At 40.3% G+C, this 13,251-nt stretch overlaps 1 protein-coding gene across 1 annotated transcript in view; it reads right to left on the bottom strand.

Moving 5' to 3' along the window:
- SYT17 (synaptotagmin 17) overlaps positions 1-13,251 on the bottom strand; it is a 680,897-nt gene that overhangs the window by 535,779 nt on the left and 131,867 nt on the right. The window contains exon 3 of the mRNA XM_085628853.1: positions 12,124-12,272. Within this exon, the coding sequence (XP_085484979.1) occupies positions 12,124-12,272 (149 nt within the window). The remainder of the gene's footprint in view (positions 1-12,123; positions 12,273-13,251) is intronic.

The raw sequence follows: 13,251 nt of genomic DNA, 5'->3' as shown, positions 1-13,251 counted from the left end.
TGTTTGCTCTTGTCACTACATGCGCAACTTACCCATTGCCTGATGTTCCTTTCAATCATGGAGTCAATGCCTGGACACCAGTAATGTAATCTGGTCTTGCTCTTAGTTAAACTGCACCCCAAATGACCTTCATATGCCAAAGCCACAATTTTTTCCCTCAAGCTCTCAGGGGGAACAAGTTTGTTACCTCTATATAAGTTGTCACTGTGTATGTACAGTTAATTTCTCACCTCCCAAAATCCTCTGATGTTACTATTTAACTCGGAGCATCCATTAGGCCATCCCTTAAAGATAAATTATTTCACACTTTTAACAGTGATATCTTTTCCTACACTATCTTCCCACTCTTTTTCTTGTATACCTTCAGTAATAGTTGCTACCACAAATTCGTCATCATCATTTTTTCCCCATTTATTTCCTGGCAGGGGCAATCTAGACAGAAAGTCTGCTGCATGGTTACTAGACCCTGGAATATAAACAATCTTAAAATTGTACCCCTCTAGACCAAGGAGCCATCTAGATATTCTGGGTGTGGTTCTTTCAATGTTCTTTACAGAAACACATTTACTAGGGGTTTGTGGTCCATTTTTAGAATAAAAGGGATACCCCACAGGAACACCCGGAAATGCTTAACAGCCCAAAAGCATGCCAATGCCTCTCTTTATATCACTGAGTATTGTACTTCTGCTTCAGACAAAGCTGTCAACGCAAATGCCACAATACTGTCCTCCCCATCCACTACTTGACTGAGCGTCGGCCCTATACCCTTTGTGCTGGCATCAGTAGTGAGTATGGTGTGTTTACAAGTGTAAAATTGTCCTAGAAAAGGTGCAGTTACAATAAATGTCTTCAGTTCATTAAATGCTTTTGTACACTTCATGCTCCAGACAAATTTCACATTTTTCTTTCACATGTTTCGTAATGAATAGGTAATGTCAGCGAAGTGTTTTACAAATGTGGAATATTATTCCACCAATCCAAAAAAAGACCTCACCTCGTCCTTTGTGGTGGGTACTGGTGCTGACTTGATCGCTTCTACCAAATCAATCTTTGGTTTGATGCCTTCTCTGGATATCACATGTCCTAAGTAAGTGACAGATTGTACCCCAACTTGACATTTTTCCCTTTTCAAGGTTAATCCTGCATCTTTTAGCTTGTTTAAAACTATCCTGAATGTCTCATTGTGTTCCTTTTCATTCTTTCCAAAAATCAGCAAATCATCCTGGAAGCACAACATGAGGTTAACTCCTTCCAGAAATTTTTTGCATTGCCCTCTGGAACACCACGGCTGCAGACGCAAGACCGAACGGCATCCTACAAAATCTAAATGCGCCAAACGTGTAATGAATGACGTCAATGGTTTGCTAGAAGGGTGAAGCCTCACCTGGTGATAAGCTGAGGATAAATCGTTAACCGAAAAAAACTCAACATCACCTATCTGGCTAAGCATTTCATTTATGTTCGGTAAGGGATGCCTGTCGATCCAAATATTGTTATTTAATTCCCTCAAATCTATGCACAATCTGATGGCGTTGTTATGGGGTTTGGATGTAATCACTATGGGAGCCACCCACTCAGCACTCTCGATCGGCTCAATTACACTTTGACTGACCAGCTTGTCTAATTCTTGCCTAAGGGATACCTTCAACAATATGGGTATGTTTCTGCACTAGTGCGCTACGGGTTTGGCATTCTCTTTTAAAATTATTTTGGTGCCGATTAGGATCCTGGAAAAAGCGGGTACGAACCGTCGGTCGGAGCGTTTTCTCCGTCCGACTCGTACCCGGGACAAAAACATTACAAACATGGAAGTACGATTCGCACGGAAACACCATTTCCGTACAAGTCGTACAAAACACCGACCGACGAAAATATACATACGAATGTGATCCGGGAATGCTCCGACGTGACGTCGGGACGCTTTCAGGCAGCGTTTCACGACCCAGGAAGTACGAATCGAACCGACAGCAGTCCGGACGGCAATATTTTTACGGCACCCAAAAAGTGCCGGAAAAGCGAAGTACACCGCAAAACGACCAGATTAGGGGGCCCGGTACGCGCCGTACCCCCCCCCGAGCCCCCGTGAGTACGCGCCGTACCCCCCCCAGCCCCCGTGAGTACTCGCCGAACCCCCCGTGTATGTACACCCATGTATGTACAAGTCAAACCCCCACCAGTGTATGTACACCCGTGTACGTACGAGTCGAACCCCCACCCGTGTATGTACACCCGTGTACGTACGAGTCGAATGTACACCCGTGTACGTACGAGTCGAACCCCCACCCGTGTATGTACACCCGTGTACGTACGAGTCGAACCCCCACCCGTGTATGTACACCCGTATATGTACGAGTCGAACCCCCACCCGTGTATGTACACCTGTGTAAGAGTCGAACCCCCACCCGTGTATGTACACCCGTGTACGTACGAGTCGAACCCCCACCCGTGTATGTACACCCGTGTATGTACGAGATGTACCCCCACCCGTGTATGTACGAGACGTACCCCTACCCGTGTATGTATGAGCCGTACCCCCACCCGTGTACCCCCACCCATGTATGTACGAGTCGTACCCCCACTCGTGTATGTACGTGACGTACCCCCACCCATGTACCCCCACCCGTGTATGTACGAGCCGTAACCCCACCCGTGTACCCCCACCCGTGTATGTACGGTGTGGACCCCCCGCACCCTACATACACGGGTGGGGGTACATCTAGTACATACACGGGTGGGGGTACGACTCATACATACACGGGTGGGGGTACATCTCGTACATACACGGGTGGGGGTACACGGGTGGGGGTATGACTCGTACATACACGGATGGGGGTACGACTCGTACATACATGGGTGGGGGTACGTCTCGTACATACACGGGTGGGGGTACACGGGTGGGGGTATGACTCGTACATACACGGGTGGGGGTACATCTCGTACATACACGGGTGGGGGTACGACTCATACATACATGGGTGGGGGTACGACTCGTGCATACACGGGTGGGGGTACACGGGTGGGGGTACGACTCATACATACACGGGTGGGAGTACATGGGTGGGGGTACGACTCGTACATACACAGGTGGGGGTACGTCTCATACATACACGGGTGGGGGTACGTCTCGTACATACACGGGTGGGGGTACACGGGTGGGGGTACGACTCGTACATACACTACACGGGTGGGGGTACGTCTCGTACGTATGCGGGCACATGTCTCCATGGTTGGTATTGAAGTTCGCTCCGGACAGTCTTTTTTCCATACGGGTGTACATTCGGACGGACGGGACAGATCGTACTTGCGCGCTCGGACTTCAGTTTTCCGATTCGTACGGATAATCGTCCGGGGACGTGTCGGACACTTTTTCCGACCCGAGGACATGTGGGGGAATTTTCCCAATGCGATTCGTATGGACTTTTTCCCATACGAATCGTACTTTACAGTTTGTACGTTACTTGTACGATTCGTACGGAAAAAAATCCGGATACGATTCGTACGGGGAAAATTTTTCCAGGATCGGAATCGGCACCATAATATATAAAAAAAAATGTATAAGCGAGATGACAGCCAATGATGATAAAAGTGGGCATAGCTGGTGAGTACCAACCAGCAGGCTCGATTGATGGTGCGCATGTGAGGTGTCATCTCGTCTTTTCACATATTTTTTCAAAATTTTCAAAATTTTGTTTTTGAAAGGTGACCTGATTGACTCCTTCTGTATTTTGGTCAGGGGAGATAAAAAGTGGGGACTGTCATTTGTAAAAGAAAATTGTAGTTTTCTTTTTTTTTTAAATTGAAGGTGAAAAGCTGATGGTGACTACCTCATATTTAAAAAGAGAGGCGTATATGGTACAAAAGAAGTATGTATCCACACCGCAGCTTATCTTGATACTTTGTTTTGATACCTTCAAAGACCCAGTCTATTTTTGTATTGATGACGTCAACAAGTGGTATTGCCTGAACATCAAACCTTGAATGAAATGTTTCACTGTTGATAAATGTGAATGGAGAACATGATTCCGTGAAAACTTCTACTTTTCTCCCATCCAACTCTATCTCACATTTAGGTAAGTTAACCATATGTACTTCATTATTCCCTTCCACATCAACTTGTAATAGAAATTTACTCTTGTCTTCATCATTCGATCCAATAACATTGACTGTTCTGCCAGACATGTCCTTACACATACATGCAAAATGTCCCTTGCGGTTACACTTCCTACACATGGCTGTTCTGGCCCAACAGACAATATTATTTGCAAGGTGCCCTGAGCTTCCACATCTGAAACACTTCATCTTGTCTTCAGGAATATATCTTCCCTTGTTTTGGTCCTTTATAATTTCACTTTTCTTTTGTTCCTTAATGGCATAAACATTCCTGAGTTCATCCCCAATTTCATTAACTTCTTTGTCACTGGTATTAAGACATTACTTTTATACACACTGCAGTATGCTCTATGCTCTTTGCAATCTCAATAGCCTTTTTCAAATCTGGATTACCAACTAATAATTTCTCCTGTATCTTCTTGTTATTTGTACATCATACCAGTTGGTCCCTAATGAGGGAATCCGTCAAATCATTAAATTCACATGTGTTCGCTAATCCTCTCAATATTGCGATATAGTTACCTACACTCTCATTCTTACCTTTACTCCTGCCAAAAAATTTATGTCTTTCTAAAACTACATTTATTTCATCAGCGAATTGTAGTTCTAACTTCCTAAGTGTTATTGCATACACATCTCTTTCCCCATATTCTGCTTCATTCTCCTCAATTTCTGGGAGACTGTCATATACCTTCCTCCCCTCAGCAAACAGATTGTGCAGTAATATGTGCTGTCTACGTAATGCCGAGAAACCATTTGCACCTATCGCTATCAAATAAGTCTCAAAGCCCTTGATCCAGTTCTTCCACGTCATGATGGGTTCCCCGCCTCTGATAGGAACGTGGGGGCCGACTCATGCTCGCCGCTGCCATATTGGTAACCAATAGTAGTGCGCTGAATACACTTATGAACAATACACCACCGTTTTTTGGGGAGGATAAAATGACAGTTAAAACCAACTATTAATGTTTTTCCTTCTTTTCTATTCTTCCATTAACCTGTGAATATATACTATCAGGATTCAAAGGTTCTGCAGTGCGTGATCCTGTAGTATGCTGCTTTTAAGGTATTTCCCAACAAATAAGACAGTTAGTACTAGGTAGTGTAGTTCAGTTACTGCCACTATTGTATTTGCAATGCTTCCTCGCTCACACACAAATAATTATTAAACCTTTAGAGATGACTTGAACTTATTTCGTACTGTCAGAAGTGTAAATTACTATTCCATAGATATTGCAGATGGTTCAGTGACTAAATATCGAGGGACAAAATATCGACTACACAAAATATCGACACCAAAATATAGAAGGACAGAATATCGACTCCCTATCTACAAACAGGTAAGTACTAAAATATCGATTCCAAAATATAGAATGTTAAAATATAGTTAGCCAAAATATCGAATTTTTTAAATGTATTAAAATTAATTAAATATTTAAAACAATTAAATAAAACATACATAATATAATATTAAAAAGCATAAAATGTAAACATAATAAAAAAAAGGTAAAAAAAAGTAGAGATTTTGTTGGATAGTGAGAGCGTGAAAATTACTATTCCCACTCCAGTAATTGCAACAGTAGGGAAAACGTTGGATAGCGTAGGGGTAAAAATTACTATTCCCACTCCAAAGAGTGCAACAGTAGGGAAAGCGTTGGATAGCGGGAAGTTAAAATTACTATTCACACTCGAGTGAGTGCAACAGTAGGGAAAGCGCTGGATAGCGTAGGGGTAAAAATTACTATTCCCACTCCAGTGAGTGCAACAGTAGGGAAAAAAATTGGATAGCGTAGGGGTAAACATTACTATTCCCAGTCCAAAGAGTGCAACAGTAGGGAAAGCATTGAATACCGGGAGAGTAAAAATTACTATTCCCACTCCAGAGAGTGCAACAGTAGGGAAATCGTTAAATAGCAGGAAGGGAAAAATTACTATTCCCACTCCAGTGACTCCAACAGTAGGGAAAGCCTTGGATAGCGTAGGGGTAAAAATTACTATTCCCACTCCAGAGAGTGCAACAGTACGTAAAGCATTGTATAATGGGAAGAGAAAGATTACGATTCCCACTCCAATGAGTGCAACAGTAGAGAAAGCGTTGGATAGCGTAGGGATAAAAATTACTATTCCCACTCCAGTGAGTGCAACAGTAGGGAAAACGTTTGATAGCGTAGGGGTAAAAATTACTATTCCCACTCCAAAGTGTGCAACAGTAGGCAAAGCGTTGGATAGCGGGAGGGTAAACATTACTATTCCCACTCCAGACAGTGCAACAGTAGGGAAAACGTTGGATAGTGTAGGTGGAAAAATTACTATTCCCACTCCAAAGAGTGTAACAGTAGGGAAAACTTTGTATAACGGGAGGGTAAAAATTACTATTCCCACTCGAATGAGTGCAACAGTAGGGAAAGCGTTGGATAGCAGGAGAGTAAAAATTATTATTCCCACTACAGTGAGTGCAACAGTAGGGAAAGCATTGGATAGCGGTAGGGTAAAAGTTACTATTCCCACTCCAGAGAGTGCAACAGTAGGGAAAGCATTGGATAGCGGGAAGGTAAAAATGACTATTCTCACTCCAGTGAGTGCAACAGTAGGGAAAGTGTGGGATAGCGGGAGGGTAAAAATTACTATTCCCACTCCAAAGAGTGCACCAGTAGGGAAAGCATTGGATAGCGGGAGGGTAAAAATTACTATTCCCACTACAGTGAATGCAACAGTAGTAAAAGCGTTAGATAGCGGGAGGGTAAAAATTATTATTCCCACTCCAGTGAGTGCAACAGTAGGAAAAGCGTTGGATAGCGGGAGGGTAAAAGTTACTATTCCCACTCCAGAGAGTGCAACAGTAGGGAAAACATTGGATAGCGGGAAGGTAAAAATTACTATTCTCACTCCAGTGAGTGCAACAGTAAGGAAAGTGTTGGATAGCGGGAGAGTAAAAAATACTATTCCCACTCCTGAGAGTGCAACAGTAGGGAAAAAGTTGGATAGCGTAGGGGTAAAAATTACTATTCTCACTCCAAAGAGTGCAATAGTAGGAAAAGCATTGGATAGCGGGAGGGTAACAATTACTATTCCCACTCCAGAGAGTGCAACAGTAGGGAAAGTGTTGGATAGCAGGAGGGTAAAAATTACTATTCCCACTCCAGTGACTGCAACAGTAGGGAAAGAGTTGGATAGAGGGAGGGTAAAAAAACCTATTCCCACTCCTGAGAGTGCAACAGTAGGGAAAGTAATGCTTTAATTTTAAAATAAGATTACATTAATTATCAATACCAATACAAAAGTTAATTACAATTAATTACAATTATTAAAAATTAATTACCATTGTTAAAAAAATAATTACCAATTAATAAACATTAATTACAATTAATAATTAATTATCAATTAATTATCAATACACATAAATTAAAAAAATTAATATTTACTTTATTACACTTAATTTACTTCCCACCCAATTCCCCTATAAACCCACAACCCACTCACAATACTAAAAAATACAATTAACATTATTATCAATTAATCAATTAATAAAAATCATTTAGCAATTAATAAAAATTCATTAGCAATTCATACAAATTATTTACCCATTAACACAAATTAATTACCAATTAATAATTAATTATCAATTAATTATCAATACACATAAATTAAATAATTAATATTTACTTTATTACAATTAAATTACTTCCCACCCAATTCCCCTATAAACCCACAACCCACTCCCAATAATAAAAAATACAATTAACATTATTATCAATTAATCAATTAATAAAAATCATTTAGCAATTAATAAAAATTCATTAGCAATTCATACATATTAATTACCCATTAACACAAATGAATTACCAATTAATAATTAATTATCAATTGATTATCAATACACATAAATTAAATAATTAATATTTACTTTATTACAATTAAATTACTTCCCACCCAATTCCCCTATAAACCCACAACCCGCTGCTAATAATCCAAATTAAAATTATCATAATTCTCAATTAATCAATTAATATAAATTAATTATCAATTAATAAAAATTAATGACCAATTAATAATTAATTGTCAATCAATTAATTATCAAAACATCTAAATATAATTAATATTTAATTTACCATAATTAAATTACTTCCCACCCTATTCCCCTATAAACCCACAACCCGCTACGGAATTAAATTACGCAAAAATTAAATTGCATAACATTCATTAGTTTAAACAAATTAAACATACATTACAAAAATAATACATAATTTTAACACATATACTACCATACATAACACTAAAAAAAATGGATATTATGGGATTCTATATTTTTAAAGTCGATATTATGGAATTCTATACTTTTACATTCTATATTATGGAAATCGATATTTTGTACCCCAATTTCGATATTCTGACCTATCTATATTTTGATTTTCTATATTCTGTCCATTCTATATTTTGGAGTCGATATTCTGTCCATTCTATATTTTGGAATCGATATTTAGGTCATTCACCATTGCGGATAGGACACTTGAGCACACTCTGCTGCGTATTAATCCTTTCCCAGGAACTGCTTCTGTACTGTAACAAATTAGAGTTCCAAATAATTTTCCACGAACTCCCACCGCCACGCTTCAGAAGAATATACAAATTAAAATTAAACTTCCGATGCTGACGAGTCGTGATCTAAATGTAGATACACTTCAAAATGTGAACAGATTGTAGAGACTTTCACATCAGGAATTTTCCTGTCAAAATATGCACATCCTTCTATATCCGCCTTATACATGCGGTATCCTTTGACTACGGTGTTCCTTTTTAATCAGTACTGACGAGAAACACTGCACGTTCGCAATTACAATGGTGACAACGCTCCATAAATCTTTTTAAATTCGGGTAATTTGCTCTTCAACCCAATCTTATTGCGCTGATATTCTCAGTTTCTACATGTCAGCAGCGCACAAAAAAAATACCACAAAAACTCACTGATGGCAGTGGAATCTCTCTTAGAACTGACAGGAGCATCCCTTTCAAAGAATTTCCGTGCTGAAGGAGCTGCAGGCACAGCTTCTTCTCAGTAACAGAACTCCACCCAGGGGCAGACCCAGCGTAAAGCGTTGGACTTCCTTGGAGAAACGGCAACAAACCCCTCCCCAAATCAACACTGCCGGCTGACCCGGATGGGTTCTCTTGAGCAAACTTTCCCACAATACTTCGGGAATACCTTCTTCCGCGCGAATACTTCACACAAAGGATGACGGCTGTCTAACCAATCTTCTTGCCTAGATACTTCATGAAATGCGAGAATTCCTCTGCGCATCTGGGCTACATGCGGAGGGGATGTCGCTGAGTTACCCTCCACGCAATCCCATCCTCGTCGCCAGTGAAATAACTAAGCTTTTATTCAGGTAGTAAGCTTCATTAGAACACTTCACACAACATCCATGGCCCAGAATGACAGTTGGGCTCAGGGAGCTTACAATAGAATCCTCGCAACGTTCTAGGGAGAGCAGAAGAATAAGGGAGGAGGAGGAGGGGGAAACGGAAGGAACCATAATGGAGGTAAAAGGGGAACAGGTTAATTACAACAGTATACAACTATACAAGAGATATAAAAGTAAATTATATATGCCAAACAGGTGTAATCCAATCTTACCATGTGTTAGGGAGAGAGGCCAAGAAGCACTTTAGCCCTGGTTAGCAATGATAGAGTGCACAGTGTCCTAAAGCTAACAAAAACGAATCCAGCAAAAATAGGAACAGTGAAGGCAAAAGGTTTGGGGTGGCCCTGCAGAGGAAGAAGTCTAAGAACAGGTATTGCATATTGTTGGTTTTCATTTCACCATACTTAAAATTGGCACTCACCACCAGGACACAACCACACTATCCCACACAATACTTCATTGTATATAATCTGATATACATTCAACATAGCCCAGATGTGCTTTTAACTTGCTACTAGTGCACCAACAGTCCTTGATTCCATGTGCATGCATGCATACCCACATGCCCACACACACACATACACATTTATATCCATATCCCAATCTGTAAGGCAATAATCCTGACGCCTGGCCTTGGAGTGACATGTAAACAATTTTGTATGAGCATCTGGTCTCACTTAGAGCATTCACTGACCACCAGCTCATTTAAAACTTCCACCATACCTAAAATAAACATAAGGGTTATAAACACAGCACTCTTGAAAGAACTTCACTGACTCATAATCAACTTCAGTACCATGTGTATTGAGATATAATCATAAAATGAAATTGTTGATTATTAAATTAATTACAAAACAAACAAGACTCATAGATTTTTTTGCTTGTTACATTTCAGCAGAATTTTAAAACATATAGAAGATTCCACCTGCCTCTCGGCAAAGTGGTGTCTGAATGGTTGAATGTTCTCGCTCCTCTCAGATTTAAAATAGATTTCAAATAAAATACCAATACATGCCTAGCTGCTAGACATATCGAAATATGTGTACCCCAATGTTTCCTTACTTTTGCCAAACAACAAATAATAATCTGAATGTCTGTACTTGAATGGTGGCCTACATTCAGGGATATTAAATTGGAAGAACATCAGCTTTTATACTTTGAGAGACACAAGCCTTGATTAATGAAATCCCAAATACTTTTGTGGAACTAATCTAGGGTATGGGGCGCACACATAATCGGAATGTTTACCTTTCGAAAATGTGAACACAGCCTGTGTAGAAGAAAGTTTCCAAAGACATAGAATCATTTCTGCATCTCAATTAGAAAATACATGCAAATCATCCATGACCAACTCCCAATACCTCACTCAATTGTTGTCATACTGGAAGAAGTTGGCTAGTGATATATAGTTGTTGGCTCCTTGCTGCTCATTCCCAGCCCTCTTGTATCTGGTCTTGCTTTCTCTCTTCCACTCCTCTCACTCTCCCATGTGTCTCGTTCCTCATTCCTCCTACCCACACCACCCTCTTGTCCCTCCCTCCTTCCCCTCCTTTTTTCCCATATCTATCCCTTTTTTTGTCTGCCACTCCCTCTATTTCCTTCCCATAATTCTTCCTCTATCACCTGCATGCCACTTCTCATTTCTTTACCCACACATCTATCTATTCCTTCCTCCTGTAGTGCCCTCCCCAGCCCGGTATCATGCAAATTACCACGCCACACATGTGGCACTGTAGTGCATGTCTTTATTCTTCAGAGTGCAACTGTAAACTAACTGAATGCATTGCTAATGAACTTTATTGACCGCACCCAGACACACCCAAACAATATGTAATTCTTCGACAGAGTCCAACAGGGACCAGAAGGGTCCCGCTATACATATTTACAAGATACTACACTTCCCACACCTTCCTCTTTCCCATACCCCTACCTCTTCATTTCTCCCCCATTGCCATCTCTCTCTCTCTTTCCTCTCTCTCTCTTTTCCTTGTTTGTTCTTCCTTGCTCCTCTTGGCCCCCCCTTCCCTCATTGCAAAATTCACATTAGTGCTGCGGCACCCAGCATTTCTTTTTCTTTTTTTAAGTGTATGGCAAGTGGGCCTGTATTAATTAAGACTCCCTTGCTATCCCATTTCCTTTTTTGATATAAATGAAAGTTGGTGGTTATTGAAATCTCCCTTGTCTTGATTACAGTTTTGTTTAGTTCTTGTGGAAAATGAAGCTTGGGTAACAAGTGATCCTATGTCAATGTCCTTAATTTCTTTCTATGTAATAGAACAGATATAAGAAGTACAATGAAGGCCCACTTGTTTTCAGACCTCCATTTCACAGAATTACACAAACACCAATGTAATAAACATGAAGGAGCTTTTAATATAGACTGGCTTACATGTCTTCAATCTGACTGGTATGAATGTGCCTCGACTGAGGTTCTACAGGTTAGCAGATTAAATCCAGACCTACTGGCTTTGCCAAAAATTATCATAATATTGATCACTTTAAAGTCATAAACAGTGAAGTAGTGATAGAGGGTTATTTCTTACATTTGCTAGAATACCTGAAACGTTTGTTTGAAATACAAATCTCCACTTACAGCCATGGCGGAGTCTGAGCAGGAAAGGGTCCCAATATTTCCACCTCATCTTCACTTGACTGGCAACAACTACACTCATAGCACTTCTGACAGCAGTTTCTACAAGTCCATCTGCACAGTAAAATGTCCGAGATCTTAGAAAGAAGACCCTGAATCACAAGAGACAGAAGAAATCTACATTATAAACATAAAAATGTGGAGTCATAGAGAGCAACAAATTGTGGTTTAATTGAGACATATTACAGTTTGGGGAAGACAGATTTGCCTATGTTCATCAATCACTTCAACATTTTGAACCATTTACAAAGAAAAGCCACAAAAGTATCCCTTTAGATGTATTCCTGTGCATGGTTGTGAATCTAGGAATTTTGAGAATTCTCAAACACTCCCAGGAGTACACTTTGACAACTGGCCCAGGGGCAGCTCTCCAGGCACACTACAGGTAATGTTGTGACATTTTCTAATTCCCTATGTGTAGGTATACAAAGGGTTTAAATATAAATGTGTTTCTTTTTTTTCTCCACAGGTAAAGCCTCTTTCCGATACCCCAACATAGCGTGGCATGTTCAGTTCCTCTTCCCATCTAGAAGTGGAGTTACTCTATCCCTGTGCTGGAGTATATCTCCAACCATTTTCAGGGTGGGAAAAGGTCAGAGAGGACTTTGTGAATGCCCATAAACTCACAAGTCTAAATGTGTTCACAAACACTCAAGGATGTCATACAACCAACCTCGTGGAGATAGGATGACCACATCCCTTCAGGTAATTATGGACAGAGCAGTTCTAACTGTTAATGTCATGAACTAATGGATTCTAAGAGTTGTAGTCTTGTTTTGTTTTCTGTGTACAAATTTAATTAACACACATGAAAACAATGGTTTGTAGTGAAAAGTTCAGGACTGGAGACAACGTTCAAAAGGATTTGGAGTGAGGTGATCACTGTGTAAACCACATAGTTGATGTATCTAATGGTCCAAGAGGGTAACTGTTTGCATAATGCAGCCCAGAATGAATCAGATCATTTTCCATAGTAAGGTGGAAATGCAGCTTGAGAAAATGTGAAAACCTATTGAGAATCATGCGGGGGTAAAGCAAAGTGCATATAAAATTACACTTTTTTCTCTATGG

This window comes from Triturus cristatus, chromosome 10 (assembly GCF_964204655.1).
Source record: "Triturus cristatus chromosome 10, aTriCri1.1, whole genome shotgun sequence".
Taxonomy (NCBI): Eukaryota; Metazoa; Chordata; class Amphibia; order Caudata; family Salamandridae; genus Triturus; species Triturus cristatus.
Note: the sequence above shows the minus strand (reverse complement) of the source record. Positions and strands in the feature narration are given on the sequence as shown.